Below are 27,100 nucleotides of genomic sequence, written 5' to 3' on the forward strand. Positions count from 1 at the left end.
AAGGCTTAACAATATATGGCTGGTGGGCTGGATTCAGCATTTGGTGGTGTGCGTTTGGTAGTGGGGGCCTCTCCCAGGCAGCTGCCTGGCAGAGGTGTGTTCTCCCTGGACTGCACTGCTCTCAGGTGGCTTGGGCTCTGTTGAAGGTGGCTTTCTCTACACTGCACTGCAACTGAGCAGTAGGGAGGAGTGACAGCAGTAGCTGGGTCCTAATGCCAACTCTTCTGTGACCTGAGCTCTGTCATTGCAACCCCCGCAACTTCCCCTTTCTTTAACCTCAGTGTGCTTGCCAGAAACATACCGATCCAATAGGTCATGTTAATCTTAATACCTTTCCCGACCCTTGGGCTAATAAAGTGCTTAAATAATGCATGTACCTCTTAAGTTAAAAAGCTTCAGGTCTGAGATTAATAATCTTGTTTATCTCTTCACCACAATACAACTCAAAGTATCCAGCAGCAGATTTCTACTATAAACAGGTAACTGCATGAACACCACTGTAACAGAACACAAAAATAAAATTTGCTTGCTTATGGCCCTGAACCTGCAAAGATTTATGCACATGGTTAATTTTTTTTGCACTAGGGGCCTGATCCAAAGCCTATTGAAGCCATTTGGTCTTTCCATGGACTTCAGAAGGTTTTGCATCAGGGTCTCTGAGCTGTCTGCTTTGTTCAGAATGGTGTAAATTTAGGTAAGTGATACACATTTGCAGGTTTAGGGCCTTATTGAGAACCCCATACTGCACTTATGACTAGAAGAAAGAATTGCAATACTATAGTGAGTCTGTTTTTTAAAGGACAGGGAAGAATTTGATGGTAAGGGGGATAGGATATTTTCTTGTTGATACCTACAAGTAATTATCATTAGTACTGGAATTGAGTGCATTTAGAGATAAGCTAAAGATAATATAAGCAATAAACCAATCTAAGGCAAGGTGGGCAGCAGTCGCTATGTTTTCACACCACAGATTGCATTCTTTGTATTCTAATTGTAATGCTCTTTGAAAGAACTTGTACCAGCATGAAGATCATTCCAGAGTAACTCTGAAAACCTGTATTACCATATAAAGGGATCGTCAGTATGACAGAGGATTTCTCAGAAGTATTCCAAGACACTAAATTTGAATAACTTGCCTCATTTTTATCTTGACAAAACAGTTTTACCTTTTGAACCTGGTATTTGTTTATTCTGTCTGCATGCTGCTATCTTCTTGGGTTTTGATAAACTTCCCGCATGGGCGAGTGAGAAATGAATGCTTTCCACTTCATCTTTTCCCTGAGGTCAAAAGTGAATGAACAATAAAATTTCTAGACTGAAATGATTTCATTAAAAGGGGACCTAGTTAACCTTTTGCAAGTTGTTATTTCTAGTATCTGCCTTAGTACGTTAATATAATTCCATGAATTTTGCACGTATGGTGGGGGTAGAGCAGTGAACAGACATAAATTATTAGCACTATGTCACAGCAGTTAATGAAGACATAGTAAAACTTGCTAGTGGAAACAGGAAAAAGAATAGAAGCAGCATGATTTTATGCCTTAATATATCTGTGCAGGATTGTCTTTGCTGTTTACTTGTGTTGGGAGAAAATCCAAAGAAGTGGGGCAGTACAAAGAGTTGGGACTGTATGTATGATGAATTGCAAGCAGAAGGGCTGTATGGTGACTGCCTGTGCACCTCCTGCATTAAGTGGCAGTATTACCACACTGAATCTACATGAATTGATGTGTGGGAGAACTGAGAGGGGAACCAAAGGAACTGTCTACCTATAATCCATTGCATAAGGGGGGGGGGGGGGGGGGGGGGGGCATTTGCTCACGGTGATAAGGCTGTGCTGCTGCTCTATGCCTAAGTTGGTGGGGGTGTTTGGCTTTTGCTATAAGGCAGCTCAGGGCATGGTGGCAGTTCAGCTAAATAAGAAACAATTGTTCAGGTTTTATACAGTTGAAATGAATTCATCCTCTGAGAATAGATGGAAGTGAACTAGATTAATTTCTTTTTACAAACTCTTCAGGTATGTTGTAAAGTTCTGCAGATAGCTGTTGTCTTAAAGCTTTCCTCCTCTAGGAAATGTACTGCTTTCTAATGACAGGTATCAGCAGTGGGGACCATTTTGTAATTACAGCTAAGTCATGTTTGGCACCTGTTCAAGTGTGCTTATTGCTCATGCCTTTCAACAATTAATACTTTTCCTACTTCTAAAAGGGCCATACCTAATGCTATATGTATTACTTGAGTGTACCCAGTTTATCATCCTAGGTGTGAGCAAAATGGCAACTTTCTGCCATCCATGTCTTGAATATAGCAGTGCAGCCTGTAGAGATTATGGATCTCAGTGTTACTTGTTGCTTTTATTTGTTCTAAGTATCAGCCAAAATGTGCTGACATGTATAAAATGAAGTGGAAGTCCTGCTCTGAATATGCTTTGTCCAAAAGAAACACAGAGGTACTGTGATGTAAATAGTCAATGCATTTTAAATTCTGGCCAATTTTGGGCAACACCCAATCTTCAGAAAAATGATCTATAAATAAGCTCTTTTTTATATAAGTTAGACCCTTTAGAATCCACCAGACTGAGCTATAGAATTGTTTGTGATGCATCAGTGATGGAGTTTAGCTCTCTTAGTGCTTCTGATTCAACATCAATCATATTGGGAGGCGGATGTGTTTGGAACATACTGCAAGTATTGGATGAGTTTCTGAATTAATTGAGGAGTTTGTACAAAGTTGGTACATTCAGAAGTGGGTGAGAGATTTTAAAGAGAGACTTCTAGTTCCTCAAAAACAAGTGTGAAGTTTACTTCTTGAGGGAAGATGGTGGTAAATTTAGCAAGGAACTCAGCAAGTTCTGAACTAGACAGGTTTTCCCATTGGTTTACTGAACCTGAAAGAGACACTGATTTATAGTAAGCTTGTCTTGCAAGTTCCAAGTTCCAGTTCCTGGTTTTCCCCAGATAGAAGTGTCATAAAATGCACTTCTTACTCAATAAGACCACCATCTGCAAATATCTCCCTGTGGGATTCTTTAGGTATCCTACCTAACAATATACTTTAGTTTATATCATCTTTTAAAATAAAGCTTTATCTCCAAAAGCATCACCTAATCATTTTGCTAGAAACCTCCCTTTCTAAATAGAAATAGAAAACAAAAATAAAATTTTAATGAAATAGAAAACAAAATCTGAGTAAAAGATAACCTGCTTGGTTATTTGCATTCACTCTTGTAAATGAAGTTCTAACTTTGCTTTTATCTCCAACAGACAAACAACAGAAAGGTGAATTTGCTTTAGAGGGCTACACCGTCAGAATGAATAATACCCTTCGAAAGGATGCAAAGAAAGATTGCTGTTTTGAAATCTCGGCTCCTGATAAGCGCATTTATCAGGTTGGACTTTTTATGTCGCCTTGAAATTAAATTGATAAAACTGTTACGATTCCCGTTATGGAGACATTAACATTTCAGTAAAACAACGTTCCCTGACACGTTAATGAAAAAAAGAGAGCCTGGATTGCTTACACTGTACTTTCATATAATAGGAAATATATTCTAAAAAAAAAAAATCAGATTAAGTTCAAATACTATCTTTTTGGACAAGAACAAGCAAATCTATCATTTTTATCTATCAGTCACTTAAATGTTAGCATTTTAATATCCATTATGTAATAGGTCTGTATGATTTCTTGGATGAATTAAATTACAACAAAAGTGGAGTTATCAAAAAAAACCATATCTGAGTATTAAATACATATTGTATTGCTTAGGGCTTTGGAAGGGAAATCAAGGTAAAAGCACACATCAGCTATGCAATTCAAATATCTATCAGCTAGACATCAATATGGAATGTAAGTTTAATAAGTTTTAAATATCTGAGATTGCAGTTGAAAGCCAGTTAATTAAGTTGTCAGGTAGTGTGTTGGAATCTGACAAGAACATTTTTAAGAAAACTGTATCCAGCAGTCTAAAGAAATTCATGGGTGTCTTCTAATTGTCAAGGGCAAATTTTGTTCATCAGTTCTGGCTTTGACATTGATGAAGAGAAGCAGCTTTTTTCTGCACAGCTGCCAGCTGCTGATCAGAGTTTCAAATCCATCATCCTCTGCTTCAATTACGTAAATTTGTCAAAATTAACTGTACATTATAAGAAGCATCCTTGCAAGAAAAGTACTAGAAGACATGAAAAGAATTACTAATAGTTCTTTGAGGAAGTGACAAGAATGCTACGTTCCTTCCATTACTAATGTGGTAGTGGTTACATTTTTATTATCATTATTTTCATTTTATTATTATTACTCCTATTTACAAATATTCTGCTTCTTACAGTTTACAGCAGCTACTACCAAAGAAGCAGAAGAATGGGTACAGCAAGTCAAATTTATAATTCAAGGTAAGTCAGCTAATGAAACAATATTTTTTGTCTTTAATTCCATTTAAAAATAACTTTATTTTAATGAGATATATTGCATTGTTTTCAGTGTACTTTTCACCTCAGGTATATTGTAGGCCTTCAAAAGCCCTTGTTGATAGTTTTGTCAGTTTACTGCTTGATGAATCCATATGAACATAAACATTTTCAACAATACCTGAAAGATGAATACCCCTTATACTCCAACTGAAGAAAATGAAACTGTCATAAAAGATCTTTCACAAGACCTGAAAACAGAAATACTTAATATATTTTCCTTTTACAAGAGTTATATGTAACCCAAATGTCGGTAGCAAATTGCTTTTTACTAGTTAGTAAGCAGAGGAAAAGATCAAAGCATTCTTTGAAGACTATTGTCCTGTGTGTATACTCTTCATCCCTTCTGATAAATGATGACTTTCTCAACGGCTATTAAACAGATTTGGAATCTAGCATTATTCCTGAGGAGGAAGTGGAAGAAGAATATGATGATGTTGGACAAGTCAGCACTGAACCAATAGATGATGAAGGCATTTATGAAGAACTTCCAGGTACATTTGAGATTTTATGTTTGAGGGTAATGCCTCTTCTCAGTTTCTAAGATAATAATTGTGATGGACTCCAAGTAAGTTGACAGAACTTGAGTACCATGGTGCTGAAAAAAAATTCCTTAACAAGGTCTGCATAAGGGTACTTCAGCCTTGTTTATCAGAGGCATGAAAATCATGCAGCAGTGGTAAAAATGGTTTTATGGGACTTTGGGCTCATTAACTTTTTCTTTGCCTCAATTTTTTTAATTAAAAAATTGACTTATACAGCTCTTTCCACTGATTTACCCATCTTTTTTTTTTTTTTTTTTCATTTTGGCATTTGTATTAAGCAGAAGTTCTCTACACATTCCATGTGTTATCAGCTGCTGCCTAGTACATGATTTCATAATCCCTGCAACAGAACATTGTGTTGGTTTAGAAAATCTCTGGTGATGAACTGTAAATAAAAGCACCATGAGTCTTGACTTAGTTTCCTTTCATTTCATCCAGCGTGCATCTGATTTATTTAGTGATTTCTTACGCTGGATTTTCAGACATGGTCAAATGTTTACACTTCTTGGTAATTGGATGTAAATCTCTAAATTTTCTGTTGGCAAGAAGCCATGGAGTATTCCATACAGTAAGATCTGAAGAAAGACTATGCTTTCTATTTTAGTAAGCGCTCTGAAAATGAGCTATTCAATCTGTTATGTGTAAAAATAGTGTATTTACGCCAAAAGGACAACACCTGATCCTTTTACATATTAAAAAATGCTTTTAAAATTCCATTTCTCTTGCTGTTCAGGGACAACACTACTTTCAGCTAATAGCTTGGCAGATAAAAATAAAACTACATGTGATACAGGCTGCCTTCACATATCTGTTCCATGTTGGATATTTTATTGATTAGCACGATGGTTGAAAGTTTGGTTTTCTTATTAATTAAAATATTAAGTGTGCTTCAGTGAACTACAAGAGCAGATGATTGTGGAAGCTGATGATAATATTGATTTTACAACTGTAGAATAATTGGCACAACTTTTGCGTTTCCAAAAAGGATCTACAGTGTGGTCTGCTGATATGATTAAGGCCATGGATTTCCATCTGTGTGACTGCAACTTTGGCCTAGGAGTATATCCTTTATTCATGTGAGATTTTTTTTGTGTGCAAGTTGCCTCACAGGCTGAAGACAGTCTTCAGTGGGTATAAAGTCCCAAACCATAGGGCTAAAAAACTTCAGTCTAAATGAGAAGCTAATCCCGACATGTTTGGGTAACCCTTGGATTGCATTTTGTATATTTAGTATCTTACAGGAGATGATTCTTCATGTTCGTTTATACTAACAAGCAGTGCATTTTCACTTACGTTGTGCCTGAAGTAAACTCAATAAAGGGGATGTTTCATTCAAAAGTTCACATGGCTGCCTCAATCCAGTAAATGGTGGTGACAGCCAGCTTGAATGAATGAAACTGAAAAATGTGATGAGAATCAGGAGTTATCAAATTTAAGTTCCCTTTAAGAGTTTCTTGTTCACAATATTGCTGAACTACATCCTCATAGCTGGGAGTGTTGAGAAATATTGACACTTTTACATCAGTTTTCCAATAACGTTTGTCTCCTAAATTACCTGACCTGCCAAAAAAGCAGCAGAACAGCAAATATCAGAAGAATAGTCTATTAATGGTTTGGACTTTAGGAGGTCTTGGATCAGTTTCCAGCTCAACTACTGGCTTTCCTCATAACTCTGGGCATCTTGCATACTGTAACTTATGCTTCAGTTTACTGAGCTTAGTTAAGTTCAGGGTTAACAGATAAAGGGCAGGAGAAGAAAAATACTATCTTGTCTGTTTAATTTTTAACCTCCATAGCAGGGGGTTCCCAACCTTTTTATGCTGAGGACCGGCAAACCCTGGACTGGAAGTGACTGTGTACTGGCAAACTGGACCAGCCGTGACCGCTGCGGGCAGGCTGCCTGTCCACAGTATGCTAGTCACTTTCAGTCTACAGTTTGTTGGTCTGCGGCCACTTCCAGTCCGCAGCAGCCAGCCGTCCTGAGGACTGGCAGCCAGTCCTTCGCGGCTTGGTACCAGGTTGCAGCCTGGGGGTTGGGAACCCTTACTTTATAGGACAAGGCCTGTCTCTTACTTTGCTTTCATATAGTTTCGTATACAATGGCATCTGATTTCAGTTGTGATCTCTAGGCATTATGCAAATACAGACATGGTAGAACACTGAACAGATGTACAGCAATCAGCTGCATGTCCAATCAGTCACATTTTACATGTTGTTTCTATAGTACAGTTCCTTTTTTTAACTGTTTTTAAAGAGGTGAGGGAAGAGGCTGCTCAGGAGGGCACATTAGCTGTCACGCTATAACTAGGGACCGATGGCTGTGAAAAATGATGTTGGCCGCAATTTCCTGTGGAACTGACCCTCACCCCTCACCTCCCAAAGTAGTTTACTGGAATATAAAGACTTAGACTTAAATTTAATACTTGGATTTATACTAATATGGTAATGATATGAAATGTGTATGATATTGCTACATAATTTGCTATTTAATTATGCAGTTTTTGCCTCTCAGCCAATCAACAGCAAGGGATGGGGCCACCAGAGACCCTCTGCCAATCAGTGGTGAGGGGCGGGACCACTGTAAAATGCCTGCAAAATCAGCTCTGTGCAACATGAGCCGACCATGAAAAACCTTTGTCTCACTGCAATTTAAATAGGTCCCTAACTATAACATTTAGCTCATTATGAGAATGAAGAGGTAAATCTCTCTAAATACAACCCTGAATGAAATGGGGTTACAAATGCAGCAGTTTTGCTACTTCAGTAAGCAGAGGTAATCTTTTCAGTATACAGTTACCAGTCAGCCACCTGTCTTCATATCTGCTTGTGGGTTGATCTCAACTACTGTGGCTGTTAAGTGCTCTACTGTAATAAATAACAAATTATGTCTCCAAGCCAACAGTTACCTGAACTGGGTTCAAACAATGCAGATAGATGTTGTTTCCATCCTGTGCCTCTGCAAAAATGTGTTTTTAGTATTAGTTATACTGTATTTAGACATTATTTTTGTTGAGCTACAGTGTTTGTAGCACAAAAAAAGGAACTTTAAGTTGCCACACATTCAGAGCCCCCCTGATTGGAGCATGACAAAGGCATGGTTTCCAGACAGAATGGTAGAAGACTTCTCTATGGCTCCCCCTGCCCACAAGGAAGCCTGTCAGTGAGCTTTAAAGTTCCTGATACCTGCCACCCAGTATCTGGGAACACCACTGCCTGGTGTGCTGAGAACCATAAAGATCCTGCCTGCAGCCCAGGATGCTGGAGTTGTCCCCAGGGAGAGGTGTGAAGCCCCAGGGAATGGTCCTCTTTTGCACTAATCAGCTGGTCATCCCAGTTTTGTACAAGGGACATTCTCCTTCCACAGACTGTAACTCACTGGTTTGGACCCAGGGTAGCAGCTGGGGCTGCAAGTTTGCCTTCTGTGGTGAGAGGGGGGAGAGTATGCCCCACCCCCTTACAAGCAGCTTCAGGCTGCATTTGACAGCCCTGGTGGGGCAGTGAGAGAGAGCAGTGTACTCTGGGGTATTGGAGGACCTAGTAGAGCCCTGTTACTCAGTGTAACGTACCACGTATTCAGATTAAGGGGGGGATACACACAAGCCACAAAGATGTCCCTCATTTAATGAGGAACATCTCAGACGCTGGTTCACCATTTTCATTACATGATAAATTATGCTGAAAATGTCATGTTACAATTTACAACAGTTAATGCATGAATCAGACAATAAATGTAATGTCCACAAGGACTTTAGTTATAGGGGTAAAAGTCCTCTTTCTTTTAGTTCTTCCTGTTCCTACCCTTATCTCCTCCCAGTATTTGTTTGGCCACCAAAAATGCAGTAGTTGCATGTTCAAGAATTAGTTATCTTTGTGTTATTTTGTTGAATTCAGCATTACTGTATTCACTCAAATAGAAGACAACCCTAATTATAGGAAGCCCCTCCCCTTTCCCCCCCCCAATTAGATTCTATATATGGAAAACTTATACCTTTGTTATAATTTTCCAGGTATAGAATCTAATTATTGGAAGTTTGTCTTGAATTTGTCCCCTGTAGAGTAGTTCAAAGACAGAATTGAACAATACATTTTCTAAATATAATGAGTATTGGAGCTTGTCAGCTAAATGAGTATTGTTGAAATAAGTTAGGCCTTATTTGGGGTTTGCATAATTGTTTACCAGTAGAGTTTTTGCTCTGCTTAGTTTTGGTGTGGCTGATTGTGTATTCTTAGTCTTTTGAGCACTTCTGTTCAGTCTTCTATAGTAGATAAATATTCTGTCCTTTTCCTTATACCGAGCCAAGAGAAGAAACCTTTCCTTATTCTTGCTTAGGCTAGAGTTCAGCACCAGTATTGTTGGCCAGTAAAACTGAGGAAGACAGTGAAGGATCTTTGAACTTACCTTCTTAACTGAGCTGTGGAGAAGAATCCTTTTTAGACCATCCCGGCATTGGATGAGAAGTAACCCACTTCAGTGGCAGGGGAGGCCAAGCCATGCACCCCTAGAGTTGGGAAGATGGTGGTAGTTGGCGACCCCTTCCTGTAGGGCACAGAGATATTCATCTACCAGCTTGACCTGGTGGCTTGGGAGTTCTTCTGCCTGCTAGGAGCCTGCATCTGAGACGTCATGGAAAGGTGGCCAAGGTTTATCTGACTGACTACTATCCCATGCTGCTCATCCATTAATGATAATGCCAAGGGGAGCCTTGGATCTGGTGCATGGATCTGCGCTCAACAGTGGAAGGGACAGGGGCCAGGACGGTATTCTTACCTATCCTTCCAGTTAACGTAAAGTCCCGGATAGGAGCAGATGCGTCCTGGAGGTCAACATATGGCTGCATAGATGGTGTCACCAGCAGGGCTTTGGCTTCTTTGACCGCAGGGTGTTCTAAGAAGATTGACTGCTGGGAAAAGTTGGGGTCCAGCTGATGAAGAGTGAAAAGAATGTCTTTGCTTATGGGCTTGCTAACCTAGTGAGAAGGGAGCTCACCAAGGAGTGGAGACAAAAGCCAGGGGTTAGCAAAGTGCTAGGAGACCTGGATAAGAACTTCATAAGGGAAAGCAATAGCAGAAACCTTAGCAGTGTTCTCAGGGAGAATATAGGACAGTTAAGTACCTAAAATGTTTATACACTACTGCAAGAAGCATGGGGAAGAAATAGGAAAAATTGGAGGTCCTAGTACAATTGCATAATTATGATGTAATTAGGATTACAGAAATGTGGTGGGATAGTTCACATGACTGGAATACTTAGGGAGAATATAGGACAGTTAGGACATCTACTACAGGCCACCAAACAGGAGAATATGGTTGCTTTCCACAAAAAGCTGCCAGAAGCTTCCAAATCTCAGGACTTGGTTCTCATGGGGGACTTGAATTATCAGGTATCTGCTGGGAGGGACATGCAGTAGTGTACAACCAGTCCAGCAAATTGAAGAGATTGTTGTCTAACCAGGCTGGTCTCCTTTTGCAGTGGTGCACCACTTCTGGAGGGAGTCTATTCCAGACTCTGGAGACCTGGACAGTAAAGAAGTTTTTCCTTATGTCCAGTCTAAAAGGGTCTTTCAGCATAAAGAGGCTCTTTTTAATCACACAGGAGCAAGCTATCTTGATGCACTTCCCATTCTTCCATTACAAAAGGAGACCAGCCTGGTTAAACAGCAATCTCTTCAATAAGCTGAAACTCAAAAAAGAATCCTATAAAAATAGAAACTTGATCATGGTACTAGTAAGAGTATTGCACACACCAAAGAAACCATAGATCTTTTACCTAGCTCTAAATGATTCCCAGAAGGCTGAAATATTTAATGCCTTTTTAAGTTTAGTCTTCATAGATAGGGGCAGCTACCAGATGATGGGTTTTTATTATGTCTTAACTAAGAAACAGCAAATTATAGGATAAATATATTCATAAGTTCTGCTGTTTCTATGGCATGTTGAGGTTTTTTTTATTACCAGTTTAAACAGTTGACATGTAAGTTTGACCAAAAAGCATTAATCTGTTTCATAATATAATTTATTTTAGAATACTTGAAGAGAGACTGGTTTTAAGGTTACTTTCTTATCCAGAAAGGACATTATAGGAATATATATTATAGTTTTTTAAACTTTGGAGTTCAGTATTTGCAAAAACTTGTAACAGAAATCAGTAAAGTTTATTGTCCTGGTTTCTTGCTATCATATTGCTTTAGATTTCTCTTTCTCAGCAGGAGATTATGCCTAAAAATGAATTTCTAGACAGGAGCTGAATAGCTTCAAACTAGTAGTCAGAATAGTAACAGTCTATTAGCCCATTTAAAGCTTCAGTGAAATTCAGTTTGTATTGTCTGCTGGCAGGAGGTTGGAAAGGGTACAGGACCTAAAAGAAAACTAAGCTTTTCATCTGTTAACCCACTTCCTTCTTTAATAATATCTACAAATTTATATTTACAACAAGGATACCATTTTATGGCTCAGAACAGTAAAATTATGTTTTACAAATACTGTGGCTTGTCAGATAGTCATAACCATCACAAATGACAAAGGCTTCCTAACTTGCAGTTGCTCTCTACAGGATTTTGCAGGAGAGAACTATTTTTGCTGCCTTCAGTAAACTAAGCTTAGTTCATTTGAATAGAAAGGAATATTAAAAGACAACCTGAACCAACAGCCACCAACAAAAGCCCCACTTGTTTGTAAAACTCCCTGTGCTTCAAGGAGTCAGTTGATAGCCTGTAAAATTAATGAATTCTATATATTTTTACATTAAAAATGTATACAGTAGCTTACAGTTGAATATTTTAAACCTAAATTATTACAACCTTGAAAAATAAAATAATTTTTAGTGATTGGTTATAACTTACAGGAAGCATCTTTGTCTAAAGATACCAGGGAACCCAAAATATTTGGATCAGGGAAGTTCTATATGATGGGAGGAGTCATCTGTTTTTGCACAGTTCATATTTGTTTTTGACTTCCCATGCTGACGATTAGAAGAGGAGATATTGTTGGCTTTAACAGGACTTGTGCTAAGTGGACTGGTGCTCAGGGACTTAGCTTTAATTTAACTAGGGAATTTGGGTGCTTTGTTTTTAGATGGCTTCTGTGTTAGGTTCATGCTGTTGCCTTTGTATGGTGCAGCTTCCCCGTCCTGATGCACCAGATCCCCAGTGAGAGGTCTTCCCCTTACTCAAATCTTATTCAAATCTTAACTAACAGTTCTCTCCCTTCTGTGGCACCAACAAATGCTAACATCATTGCACAAAAGGAGAGAGAGAGATTAATCTAAAATAGCATCTTTATCTGAATCTCCCATTGCATCTTGGCTTTTTCTTTTTCCTTTGGGCTCTGTCTATGCTGCAGCTACTGTACCGGCACATCAGGGAGCCTGTTGCCAGTGCAGTTTCCCTTAACATGGTTATGAATTCCTAGCTTCCTTCTGTGTCACCCCTGTGGTACAAAAAGGATGAGGGCCTGCCCTACCAGCATAGACAGGGTTTTTTTCTGACATAGGGGAACCCTTCAGTGGCATAAAGGTGGTATAATTGGACCTGTGCCACCTGTTCCCAATCCACCACATGAAGCACAGGGCCTTCTGAATGGGCTGGGAATCACTGGGAACAGAGCTAGCTCCAGTGCTCCTCACCCAACAGAGTGTCAGTTGAACCAGTATCATTTACAGAAGCCTAAGGGCTCCTTTATTTTTTTGTATTAGTTGAATTTGTATGGTTGGGCCACGATTACAACACTGTGGAAAGTTAACTTTTTTCTCTTGCCTCCCACAGGAGTCCTGTGCCACCTATACCTTGGCCAGACCCAAGAATTCAGCTAATAGTTCCATTTTGTATTGTAGTCAGGACCTTAAACACATTTTATAAGTCACTTAATTTCTGCTATGAGTTTTTTTTGCAAATACTGAATTCCCAAGTTTAAAAACTATGGCATATTGCCATAATACCTTTTTTGGATAAGAAAGTGACCTTAAAACTAGTCTTTCTTCACAAATTCTAAAATAAATGCCTTTTGATCAAAATTACATGTCAGCTGTTTAAATTGTTGTTCAAAAACCCCCAACATGCCATAGATACAACGGAAATCATGAGTATATTTAGATCTAAGTTTGATACAGCATCGGGGACATTTGAGGCTCTTACAATTTTTTGGGAGGGTTGGAGAAAGGGAGCTATTTTTCTCCCTGACTTGCATTACTTTAGATGAACTGTCTTATATAAAAATGTCATGAGTTTCATTTTGGATATGTTTAATAGATTCATAGATGTTAGGGTCGGAAGGGACCTCAATAGATCATCAAGTTCGACCCCCTGCATAAGCAGGAAAGAGTGCTGGGTCTAGATGACCCCAGCTTAGATGCTCATCTAACCTCCTCTTGAAGACCCCCAGGGTAGGGGAGAGCACCACCTCCCTTGGGAGCCCATTCCAGACCCTGGCCACTCTAACTGTGAAGAAGTTCTTCCTAATGTCCAATCTAAATCCAATAGTATTATTGGATCCATTTAGATAAGAAGCATTTGACTATTTTAAAATGAAACTATTATTATTGTACCAATATATGACATTTCATAGTAGTAAAAAATGCCACACTTGCCCTCTCCTTTTAGTCATTATTTTAAGCCTGGGTGTATTCATAAAAGTTGGTGTCTCTGGTTAACCTGTCTAGGAAGTGGCTGAAGCATGATAACTCTTATTACAGTTTGCCTCTACAGATGTAGAACTGCCAGGATCTCAAGGAAATAAGTTTTGCTGATGTGTTATTGTGCTATATGTCCCCGTGAAGAAATCTGAATAAAAATATGACCTATGCTTTATCTGCATTTGAGAAGTAGCAAGTCATAACAGCAGAACAAGGACTGTAAAAGAGAGGCTGGTTTGTCATTTGATGAATCTTCCCCTGGAGTCTTTTGTTTGTATGTCTGTTCTGCTGCAGCATGCATTGACACCTTAGCACCTACAGTAAGTGTTTCACTATGCCAGCAATGAATGAAGACCATCTTGTTAGAAGTCCTTCCCTTGGTTTAAAGTTTTCAGGGTACAGTGCTGTGGTTTAGTTGCGTGACCTCTGTTAATTTTTGATAAGAGACATATGGCTAAAATCCTGTATGCTGTTTTGAAAATGTAGAGGTTAATGTCAAAAATAGCAACCATGGGCTACAACTGGGCAACCAACCCCCAAAATCAGAAAGACAGAATGAAAGACGCTGTGATTTCACTTGTTGGTACCTAAAGATCTGTGAGGAGCCTGCTGGGTCAGTCTGCAAAGACATGCTCCTTCAAATTATGGCATTATTTGTAATAGTAGCTTGTTAACCAGGTACATTGGATAGATTCCATTTCCAGTATATACATTCATTTTACCTAGCTCAGTTCCTTTTGTTTTCAAATGATTGAGTTTCTTCTTTTTGTTTGCAAGTATTGTATGTACTGCTTATGTACTATTGGACTATTAGATTTTTGTTAGATTTCTTTTCAGAAGTGCTTGTATTTCGGCAGTGACTGAAGTAGTTTCTAGATAAAAATCAGGCTGTGGGTGAGAGATCTGAAGATGAAAATGGTGAATGTAAGATAACTATCATCCTCAACATTACAGTTGATTGTGAGATTTAAAACAATATTGAAAACAGTTCACTATTTCGGAATAAACTTTTAAAAATAGATCTTTAGAAGGAAATTGAGATGACATCTAGAACAGCTTAAAAAAAGGATAACAAGATTTTGCACCATTGCTTCTCTGCACAGATTTTTCTAAGTATTTTGTTATAGCCAAACAGTAAAATTTGTCATTATATAGATCGGTACCAAGAAAAAAGGAAGAGAAGAGTTAGTCATATTATGGCTCAGAGCCATACCAAATATACAGAAGCAGCAAGAAGCACAAGTAAATTAGGTATTGACAGCTAGAGAACAGAAAGATTTTTTTTTTAAATTTGTAATGCATGTGAGCTTGTTTAGGAATCCATCATTTGCTAGTACATGCATGTATCTTGTGTCTAGAATATCTTTGATGTATATTAGAGAATATGTGACACAGTAGCTTTGTTATCCTGTGTGTGTATATGTCTGAATTCTAAATGTTACAGTGGTTTGGAGCTGAGTACATCTGAGTTATTTGACACTTAATATTTGTCAGTATTTTCATGAGAATTTTTTAACCCTTTCAAATGGGCTTTCTGGGAGCATATCTGTGTTTACTAGCTAATGTGGAATGCTGGTGGATATACATGACTTACGAATTAGAATTCAAATGACTTTTGTGTTGAAAGCCATTCAAAAAATGAACCTGGTGTCTTGGTTTTATACTTTCTTGGCAGGCTCTTAAGTTAGATCCTAATATGGCATAAAATATCATCTGCGATCATCTTTTATTTAACTTTACTTTCTCTTGTAATAGGATAATGGGGTCAATAATGGATCTTCTTACTCCCTCCTTTCAGCTTGGCTCAGAAGAAGTAGAAAACCTAAACTGTTGGGCCGCTTGGTAGAAAGGAGAGTTCACAGATAGCTACACTTACTAATTTTGTAAGACTCTTACAAAATGTCATCTAGCAGTAGACTTCATGATCTGTCACATGCCTATAAAGTTCCCCTGGGGGGTTTCCATTTTTAAAAATGTTCCCAGTGAAATGCTTTTTGAGGTTCAAACCAGCCTTTGTCAGATGTGTGTCCCAAGTCTGAATTCAGCAGTAATTGGAGTTTTAACATATGCCACAAAACTTGTGACTGTTGGAGTTAGAGTCTGCATACCTTCCTGCACATCTGACCTTGCTATTTGGCTGTTCCCAAATTTGTTATTTGGCTATTACTTAACTTCACCCCCTCCCCCCCCGCCCAAGCTTCATCCCCCAAAAACATAGTACATAGTAGTCTGCTGCTGCTGTAAAAAACAGTCAGCCACATTGCATAGGCACTTTGTTACACACAATCTGTGCCTGTCAACTTTGTGTAAAATCAAGAATATACACATGTCCAGCCAAGTAACTCTGATTCTGACCAGTGAAGGACCAGTCTGGTAGGTCCATCCTTCACATGGCTTATTTTCACTCCAAAACACAGCAGTGGCTGTAATAGTCCTTCTTGATATCAACTCCAGATTGTATCTGCGTTTCGTTTTTACTTTGCTAGTGCCCTGTAATGCTTTGTTTTCAACCAGGTTATATGAATGCTTCCAAATTTTGACTTCCAAGCCTGAGTTTTGTCAGTAGGGTAAATAACCTACATTTCTGTTAAGTCTTCTGGGGGACCAGTATTCTATAATGACTGCTGAATCCAACGTGCTGTTACAGACTCCTGCAGTTAATTAATGACACTATGGCACTGCCCCACATATTGATACCTTATGAGGGAAAAACAGGATGTATGATCAGCTTACCATTTGAGACAACCCAGAGGAGAGCAACAACATTGGTTAGAGATCTAGAAAACATGACCTATTGAGAGAGACTGGGTGAATTTAGTTGAGAAGATTTCTGTAACATTTTGGATTCAGGGCACCTAGCCCTCCGCCTCCCCCTCCCCATAACTTTTTACAATTTGTCACCATATGCAAATAACCCACATATTATAACTTAACATTAAAAAGTCATTATACAGTGTATATGGACTATATTTCAGTTGAGAATCACTCTGCTGCTGCTTCAGCTTATTGCTGTGGTTCTCAAGTAGGATGCTGCTGTAGGCAGCTGGAGTTGCCTCATGTGCAACCAGGTTGGAAAGGGCTGCACTCCTGCCTGCATTAAGGTGATCTGCTGCAGCCCTTTCTTGCCTGGCCCCCCCGCTCCTCTTAGAACAAGGTGCCTGAGACAGTTCCACCTGCTCTGTGCACCTGCATCTGGGAGATGCTATGTGGGGTCAGACCAAGTATTACAGCAGGGCCAGGTTCTCCTAATGCGGGCAGGAGTGTGTACTTGTGCTGCAGCCTTTCCGGATTTGACTGTGCATGCGATGCATGGGTAACTACCCATGCACTGTAACCAGGTTACAGTGGAACCCATGACAGGGTTTTGCAACGTCCCAGGGTGCCATAGGACCCTGGTTGAGAGCTGGTGGAGTAGGGGATGAACAAGGTAATCTCTCAGGGTTCCTTCTTTTCCTGTTTTTTCATTGTGACACATTGCTGAGTTAATTTTTCTTTTCCCATTGAATCGCATACAAAATTCCCATGAGCTTCAGTCACTTTCATGTCTGAAAAAGTACTACATGGCCTGAACTCCTAAACAACTTTCATACCAAGTTATGCAAGTTAATGAAGGAAGGACGGTGTTTATTGTACACATACATGTGATTAGTTTGAAGGCTAAATTGTATACTCTGATTTCAGAGTAATAATAATTGTTCATAATGTTTATTATTATAACATTTACATTATATGTTTTGGGGGCATTCAAGCTTGTTTTCTTCATATCTGAAAGTTTAGCTGTGCATATCAAAAATGAAGCTATTTCAAATCATGCAACTTTATATTTAAGAAAATCTTTCAACACAAATTAACAAGAATTACATTCACACACAATCACTTTTTATTGCAATAAGATATTTATTACCAATACTGATCAATCATTCTTTTTACTGCACCAACATTAAACCACTTTTGACACTATTGATTAGTAAAACCAATATGATGTGAACACTATGTGACAGAAGTTGTTTGTTATTAAGAGAGAGAATCCCATCTCAGAGAAGCTTGTCATCCTAGAGAGACAAAATCACACAAAGTAATTTTACTTGTATCATAGCTTTTTCACTGTTGACTAAATTTTTGACAGCTGATTTCATGTTAAATATTAACGACACTTTTGTTTGTGTGCATGTCTTCAGTGGGTTGTGTGCCCCGAGTTCTCCTTATGAAAGCAAAGAGGCTTTTCCATGGTAGCACTATCCATATCTAATTAAGAAGCAATTCAGTAATTGTAAAGTAAAGCAGTCAAAATAAGTGAGACAGCTGATTAATCAAAGAAAATGACTATTTTTAGCTTAATAGGTCATAGTAAGATGTTGATTATACATACATTTTATGAAATGAGCAGGTTGGGCCAATTCTTGCACTCTGGCTATCACTGTTGGAGCAGAGTATGAATATTTATTCATGTCTTGGAGCCATTATTCTCTGAATTTGTGACAAAGACCTGTAAGATCACACAGTTAATACTGTTGGATGCAGGTGTTCAATTAAAGCATTGTTTGCTTCTTATTTGTTGTTTCAGGTTATCATTGTTCATTCTTCCTAGATGCCATAAGATGGGCATCAAAGGGATGCAGTTAGCACAGCTGACTGCTCAAATAAGAATCATCAGGTCATGCCAGAAAATCCATCTTATGCACGCTAGTACTATAGATATAAATACCTCTACAGATTTCCCCAGCCTTGAAAAACTATCAATAGAAATTCTCCCAACATAAATCTTCTCTCTCCCAATGGGCCTTTTATCCTCATAAGTCCTTATACCACTTCCACCCTCCTCCATCTCTTCCCCCCGCTAAAAATGAGAAAAGTAAGCCAAGCAAAACATAACCAATAGGCAAGAGCCTCGTGCAGCCTATTAGATCAATCCATCTTGAGCTATATATTTTAAGATACATATTTATCTGTTCATTCTAAGCTGTCATGTTTATAGGCCTAATGAGTAAAAAGGCACAAGGTCAGAATAAATTAATGATATTGCAATAAGGAATCAAATCTACCAAAGCAAAGCCAGTACTCCTGAGCCTCTTGCCGAACTGGCTTTGTCCATTGTAGAATATCATTCCTCATCTGTCCTCTTGAGTTCTCACCTCTACAAGGGCAGCAAACATGATACAAAGAAAATTAATCCTCCAAACAATGTAATGTGTATATAGATGTCCAGCTCTCATCTGTGGAGCTCTTCCCACACATCCTCCCCAAACTAGAGATAATCCTGCTCTGCCAGCTCAGGTTAGAAGAACCTAAGCCTTGCATGAGAGGTGTGTTTCCTGGTAAGCCTCTTCCCAAATTACATTATCTGAAAATCTACAAACTTTCACAGCAAACCGTCTCAGCTTGCTTTAAAAAAAAAAAAAAAAAGTGAGGAACCTTTATGGCATGGTACCAGGGTTGAATATTACACAGTGGCTCCTATGAACTAATAGACTGTTTTTCTGCATCAGCCCTGGATTTTATGGCTTTGTTGATAATCATGGGATTATCTAGGCATTTTCTGGATCCACTATGTAGAACGAGATTGGAAGTAAATTATTTCTCTCTGTTAGAGATCAACATTTTTATCTTCAAGGGGCTGTTCTCATGATTCCACCATTGGAGGGTGATTGTCTTAAGACTGCCAGATGACTGTGAGCTGTTCAAACAACAGACCATGGACTACATAAGAATTTACTTTCCTCCACCACTGATACAGTGGTCCCTGAATATCTCTCTGCCAGAGAGACTGAAGACTAGAAGTTGATCAGGTAGAGTCTCCTGGTATGACTGGATAGAAGGTCTTTGATTTTACTTTTGTGGCAAAGTCAATTAATGGGTATATTTATATTTGAAAATGTGAATTGACCTTCACTATTGTATGTTGCGTTTCCTGGGTTGAACATTTTTGAAAGGGCTGTGACAGACATTAGATAAATAAAATAAATGCATTTTAGGATTTCTACTTATGCAATTTGCTTTGGGAAGATCCAGGAATGTTTAGGGAAGAGCAGGGAAAACTGTCACTTCATAGAACAGTCTGCGAGAAATATACCATCCACTCGCACACAGTCTTCATCTCTGAGTTTTCATTTTTTGCCAGTTCTGATTTTCCTCGGTTTTTTTCTTTTTTTGCTAATGCATCATGAAGTATAGTACTACAGTGATTTTATTTTGTTAAGTCAGAAAGAAGATTTTAATACAGTTCTTTGATTTGGCAATATTGACTTTAAACTATTAAAAAGGGGCACTGATGTGGGAGCATAGTATCTCCACCTGAGTTGCCCAGAGAATGCATATTGTTTTGTTTTGTTTGTTTGTTTGTTTGTTTGTTTTTTGGGGGGAGGGTAGTCTATGTGTCATCAGTGATCAATGTAGAGAATGCAGAAACGTCAGTTGCTTAGACACTTTTAAAGCAGTTATAAAAGAAGCATCTGGGAGCCAGACTTTTCCTGTGGAAACATGCCAACAACTGTATTGTGTTTCCTTTCACTAAAGTGAGCTCTGCTGAAATGACTTCCCTTGTAGTCTTCCGACTCCTGAACTGAATTTATGCAGGAAAGGGACAGCCTGTAAATTTGAATACTTTAACCCCATAAATTACTGTGGGATATTTTGTGGTTTAAACGAGCTGCTTTCATTCTGATGCTGTGTATGAAAATATTATGTCATGTCACGTTGTCGTAATTAGGAATATAGTTTAAAAGCCAGTCCTGCAAGCAATAAGACCTTGCTGCTAATAAATGTGTATGGGAAAACTACATGACATACAAAGACTTTCTTTCCTTTATTATGTAAGTTTAAGCCACTGAAATATAGTCCATATATGCTTTATAATGACTTTTTTTAATATTACATTATAATATAAGGCTTAGTTGTTTACATATTTGATTGCTGGATCTATTTATGTAGAAAACTCTTTAAATATACTCTAGTATTTTAATATCCACCACATTTATTAAAACTGAGAATTTTTACACAACTGAAAAATAAATTCATTGGTGTAATGAATTCATTTAACTCTTTATAAAGTTCATATGTGGGCACGGTGCAGGCAGAAACACACACAGGTAAAATGTATGTAGATTCAAATTTCTTTGGCAGTCAATGGCAAAACCATCCAGTATCTACACTTCAGCTACTCTTTTACATTTTGCTTAGTAATTAAAGATAAACTTAAAAAAAATCCAAAGGTAGGCTCCTTACTTCAATTGATTAAACCAGGGGCATCAAAGATGTGGCCCACAGAGCCTTATCATCCAGCCTGTGGGTCTTAGACCAGTACCATGCACCCCATGTCCTACCTCCAGTCCTGTGCGCTACAGGTGGCCTGTGAGGCTGGAACCAGTGTACACAACACACAGCATGCAGGACTGGTCCAGGGTGGGTGCCATGTGAAGTGTGTGGCCTGGACCAGCTCTGCGTACTGTGCAGTATGGCTGCTGGTTCCAGCTTTACACATTGCATGCAGCATTTCTCAGACTGGCTCTGTGCATCCTACTCCAGGGCGCACAGTGCCTGCAGGTCAGTCCAAGGCACAAGCTGCATGTAGTGCCCTCCCTGAACTGGTGCTGCAAGCTGGATTTAGTGCACCAGCTGGTCTGTAGACCTAAATCCTATTTCAGGAATTTGCTGGCTCCCAAAATGGGATGCTCCCAAATATGTGCAAATAAATAACTTACAATGAGTTAAAGGGAGCAATAACTTATATTATGTCTGATACTGCATATGTATCGGTATTCCTCTTCATACCTGTTAAGTAAAACTAAACCCTTAGTGACTTGGCCCTCTTTTGTTGAAGGATAAACTAATGTGGTTTAGCTCCTTACCACAGAAGTAGAGGTTTACTGATATATCAGTCTGATATTGGATTGGCACAGATATAAAGAAAATTGAGTGCATCAAAAATCAGCCTGACATAGCCATTTAATTTAACCAATAAATGCCTGTGCATATGCACAGCCACAGCATAACACTTGCACAGTGAGGAGCACAGCCCAGTAGCATGGAGAGCTGGTAACTCTGTGGTGGAAAGGGAGGGGAAAGAGAAGGGCATGTGGTGGGGCAGATCAAGGCCCCCGCAGTGAGGTAGTGGGGCTGGGGCAAGAGCTGCCTGGGTGGGGCAGGTGTGGGATGGAGCCATGGTTCGTCTGGGGAGCATGGGGAGGGGAGGGGGTGGCTCCCGCCACTGCACATGCCTTAGAAGGACGGGGGGCATGTGCCCCCAGGTTTGCGTGGGGTGTGGGCAGGGTGGGCTACAGCCACAAGCAGGGGCTGGGGCAGGGCTCTTCCTGGCACATGGGGGGGGGGGGGGGGGGCTGGGCCAGGCTGCATTCAGGGTGGGTGGTGATGGTGCTGGGAGGGGGGGAATGCGGGGGGGGGGGCTACAGCAAATTTTAGGGTAGCTGCAGCTCCCCCTCCTAGTGCTGCCACTGGCCACCCTGAGTGCAGCCTGCCCCAGCCCCCACCTGGAAGAGCCCAGTGCCACCCCAGCCCATAATGGCAGCCTGCCTTGCCCCACCCCTACAGATCCAGGGTACACCCTCCCTCCTCCTGCCATGCTCTCCCAGGTTGCACAGAGCAGTGAGCACCGCACCCCCCGGACGAGCTGCAGCTCTGTCCAGCACCCCACCCTGGCTGGGCAGTGCCTGCCCCAGCCCCACTCTTCCCTCACCGCAGGGGCCTTAGGCTGCCCCCCCATTGCCCCTTTCTTCACCCCTCTCCTTCCACCATAACAGACTTACCAGTTGCAAACAGCTCTCCATGCTGTATCGGAAATTGGATTGGTATTGGCCAATACGCCTCCTTAAAAATCAGCCATCTCCATCAGCTCCCAAAATCTGTATTGGTGCACACCTACACAGAGGGAGTGGAGGAACATGGGCAGTTATTGCTGAGCAGCTGACCACAGTAGGTTCCTTCAGTTAATTTAGGAAATAGTTGCAAGCAGTCCGGAGTGGTAAAACTTGTTTACATAAACAATAACTGAACAGTTTTTAATATTGATAACATTTGTAAAAGGCATGCTGTATACCAACAACATACAGTCAGGAAAAGGCTAAACATCTTAATTCTAATGGATCTTTCCCTTCTAATTTCTGTTATTTAGCTTTATTGTTGTGTGCATATCTGTGATTGAGCTTGCTTATGATGACCTTTATCTTCAATCGTGAGGAGAATAACTGTTAAAGAGTCTGTCTCCATGAGGAAATAAAAAGGTCAAACCAAAGCCCAGCTTATATATTTTTTTATGCAGTGTCCATTGCCTTTTGGCATATTTATGTTGAATGTTATTAATATAATGACTTGAAATTTTATTTTAGGACATTAGGTCAAAGGAATTCCACAGCTCTTTAAAAAAAAAAGTCTTGGATGTTCCCACCTATTTCTTCAGATAATTCTCCCCATCCCCAATACTGTTACTAGCATAGACAGCATTTGAAATTCTGTTGTAAAAATAGTATTACAAGTAACATACTAATTTCCCTTGTAGCCCTGAGGGTTCGGATAGATGAAATAATTATGCTGAATTAAAAGGGAAATGAAAGTAAGAAGAGTCAGTCAACTGATCCGCTACAACTGGTTCATCTATCTGCTCTGTCCCACACTAAGTGGAAGTTTAAATTGGGGCAGTTTACTCCTGGATGAAATAGTTGCTAAATTACTGTGGTTTAGTTTCCATTTACGCCAAGCTAAAGCAAACACAAAAGAGTATCAATGGGTTATCTTGATAGCCAATAAGTCCCCTACCACACTTTTAAATTAGTATAGTTGTTTAATCTGTTCATACCCCTTACTGGCAAGCTTTTAATTCTCCTATATCTAAGTCAGTTTAGCAAAGTGGAAGTAATTCCAATATCCTCTTTTTTTCAAAAGGGGGTTTTAAATGTTTTTATTCTGGAGCGGATGGAATTACAAACTCAGATGCGAGTCATAACATGATGTGCAGCTGTAACATTTAATAGAGTCACTTATACCTCCACTGAAGATTGGCTGTTTTGCAAAGAGAGCTCAGAGCAGCAAGCAAAGTTCAGGAAGCTGTAACATATTCATAATGAAAACCATGAAGTACTCCTACCCTGTCGGTTATTCTTGTGTCCTAGTGAAAACAGTCTGTGTTGTCATTCAGGTAGCTGAGAATTTTTTTACTATTCCAATACCTTGCTCTTAGAAGTCTGCAGGGTCTTGTAGGGCCTTGGAGACAGAGCAATTTTAATTCCTTAGCTACAACCCTTCTACCTGATGAATGAAGGGAATCAATGGCATTTTGAAGAGGGTTTAGTCCATAACTTAATTGTTTATGACTACTGAAAGAGACCTTAATAGAAAAGGACAGAGATGGGATGTTTTAAAAATTAGGGGGGGAAATGTATGTTCAGCATATAAGAAGGGCATCCAGTAAAGTATGTTTGGATTTCTTGAAAACATTATAGAATTATGCATAACTGATTAAGAAGATTCAGCCACTGATAGTGCAGCCAAAGATCAAGTGTAACCATGCACTGGTTCACAGCAGCTGTGGATGTTATTGCCACAAAAAAAAAAATTCCCCAAACACTCAAAATAGCAAACTAAAATTGTTTAATTTCTCTAACTTCTGGGAAATAGCTGTTTCCTTTCCTTTCTCCTTTTCTTATTCTGTTGCCTGCAGAATGAACTCCACAGCCAAACTGTCATAATCTTCATGTTCCTAAAATACTTTGCACTGCAGGAGTTTTACACCTTGTCCTTTCAGTTGGGTAACAATTCCCTAACAGGTTACCTAATATTACATCCCCACCATTCCTCATGAGGAGAAGGACATTACCAGATTGAAGGGGGTATATGACAAAATGTAGATAGAAATGAAATATTCTGTGATTCAGTGACTCTCAACTGTGGTGCCTTGTGATCCTTTTGAGGGTGGTGTGAGGTGCCATGCAATGTTAGCCCTTTTAGATGTACAAACCAGATTCACAAGATAAACCATGATATTTCCAAGAGAAATCAATAGCATCAAAAACATTCTGTTCTGTTGTGACCTTTCTGATTTCTTGCAACAGAAGAATTGCTCAAAAACAAGTGAAAACAGAGCTGGCACTTTCTGAGCGGTGCCTGGAGTAAAAAAAATAAGGTTGATAACCACTAGTGTAAGTATTTAGATTTCCCATTCTCCATCGCCATAGTATCAATGTGCTTCTCAAATGTTGCTGAACTAATTTCAGAAATACTCTCATTAGGTATGGAGGATTATACATGTGTTCCATGTATATCGTTGCAGTCCAAAGCAGGATTCGAACCTAGTGCGGTTAAGGATTGACCCGACACCTCATTCAATTAGTGACAGAAAGGCTTTAATGACTATACCACAAATGAGCTATAAAACTAAACGACAGAAAAAGACTCCTACCCAATATTCAGTAAATGAGCTATCACAGAAGTCCTAATATATGTTAGCTGCCATAGTGTCTCTCACCAATGCAGGCAGGAAGCAGGTTCAGTCTTTGCAGCCTTCACTGGGCTTGGATCTGTTGCCAAGAGTGATCAGCTGGGCACAGGTTACAGTGTTGCTGTAATTTTTCTCTCTCCTGAAACATGTATTTTGCCCACAACTCTCTTTCATTCTTATACTCTTCAACTGTATGGCTTCAAAGCATTCCTCCTTGATGGCTGGTTGATTAAAGTATGAATAAAGCAGGGAGGGACCATCGTATTACAACTGCTTAGATCCTGTTTTGGGTTGTCCAGTTGTGAAACTTGTTTTTGATCAGTCCAGAGGTTACACTTCAATCAAATGGGATGGGTCTTGATTGACTGAATAGGGTACCTTAGGGCATTGATCATAAGACACTGTTTTGGGTAGTTGTTTTAACAGTGAGGCAGAACCCAAACTATTCTTAACTGGTGATGGTCTATTGGGAGCACTCGCAAAACCCCAAATAGACATTGAATGTCTATTCCAAGAAATATGCCTTAATCAAGGGAGGATGTGTCAGCAAGGAGGATACAGTCATGGCGGGAGATGCAGTTATTTATGAACCGTTTAGCTTTATAAAACACTGGGTACATTTGCAACTAAAGGACAGGAGATGAAATCAGTTGGGATTACTTCATTTCTCATGGTCCCGGTCACAACCTTGCATTCTTGTGCAAGATGCACTGTTGTTGTAATTTGGCCATTAAATTTAATGTGTAGGTCCAGTCAAGCTTTCATGGTCATCATATATGAGGGGCTGAGTTACTTCCTACACAAGCCATTGTTCATTGGAGCCAGGAAGACAACTTATTCTGCACAACTTCTTGTGTATCTAACTGAGGAGGCAGGGGGTATAAATACTTATCAATCCTGCACATGTCCTTAGTTCCATACAGAAGCTGTGAGGGGGTCAAACCACCAAGGGCAAGATTCTCCTCCCAACAAGGTAGCATAGGGGTGCTGTTCAAGGAATGTTTCTTAATTGTAGGATTAAAGCTGTCTTTTGAGGACTGTCTTCCAAATTGTGGACTGAGGAATAGGTGATAGGTTGGACTTCAGCTAATAGTGTTCTAGAGATTTTGGACATAGCTGTAACCTGGGAAAGATGCTTGGGTAAGCCTCCAAGCTGAGAACTTTTCAGCATCTATAGCAGAACAGGATTAGAAGGAGGTTGCCAAGGTGTCGTAAAGCCACCATACCACCTAGTGGTCCAATATTCTATGTTAAGACTCTTAGAGATGTGATGAATTTTAACTTTGAGATTTTCTGAATCGCCCTGCAGCTCCAGCAGCGATAAAGACTGTATTGGCAGCTATCCTTAGATGTGCAAAGAACTTTTGCAAATCACCCAGAAGTGGCAGTCACCCAAAGGGGAATGCCAGAGCACTAGACTTTGGGCCCTCCTTTTTTATATAGCAATCATTAGCTCTGGCTGTTTCCTAGTAAGCTTTTAGAGGTCAGGGAGAGAACTGTACAAGATAGTGCTAATTAGCTAAGTAGCAGCCTCTGTTAGGAAACACAGGAAGTCCTTTAATCTTCAAGGAGGTTTTTTCTTTTTACTTTTTTCAAGTGCTGGGATTTGTAATCTAGGCTTCCTGAGACAATACTTTATTGCTTGTAACAGAACAAGCCTGTGAGAATCTGCTGGTATGACAGAGGTGCAAAGAGAAAGCAGTATTATGTTGAAACATGCACTTATGCTTGCCAAACCTATAATTCTAGCTTTGATTATTCTTGAATAATTAATTCAGACATAGTAGGAATGAATCACTGGTGAGATATTTAGAGCTTTTATTTTCCCTGCTTGGAATCCATCTTGGATTACATATGACTGAGAAGAAATGAGGGACCCAGACTGGCATGGCTTCCAGCCTCAACAAAAGCCAAAGTCATTCTATGCATGTAATTTCCTATATAACAAGATTTTTATTGGCCATTATCTAGACATTTTTCCGTTTATGCTACATTTCCCTCCAACTATAACAAAGATGATTGT

General features: G+C 39.5%; 1 protein-coding gene across 4 annotated transcripts in view; it reads left to right on the forward strand.

Moving 5' to 3' along the window:
- Nucleotides 1-27,100, forward strand: part of SKAP2 (src kinase associated phosphoprotein 2) — a 163,816-nt gene that overhangs the window by 109,391 nt on the left and 27,325 nt on the right. For all 4 annotated transcript variants that reach the window (XM_059728898.1, XM_006265356.4, XM_019498000.2 and 1 more), the window contains 3 exons: nucleotides 3,264-3,388; nucleotides 4,325-4,388; nucleotides 4,847-4,957. In XM_059728898.1, coding sequence (XP_059584881.1) covers nucleotides 3,264-3,388; nucleotides 4,325-4,388; nucleotides 4,847-4,957 — 300 coding nt within the window. The remainder of the gene's footprint in view (nucleotides 1-3,263; nucleotides 3,389-4,324; nucleotides 4,389-4,846; nucleotides 4,958-27,100) is intronic.

The sequence above is a fragment of the Alligator mississippiensis genome, chromosome 5 (genome assembly GCF_030867095.1).
Source record: "Alligator mississippiensis isolate rAllMis1 chromosome 5, rAllMis1, whole genome shotgun sequence".
NCBI lineage: Eukaryota > Metazoa > Chordata > Crocodylia > Alligatoridae > Alligator > Alligator mississippiensis.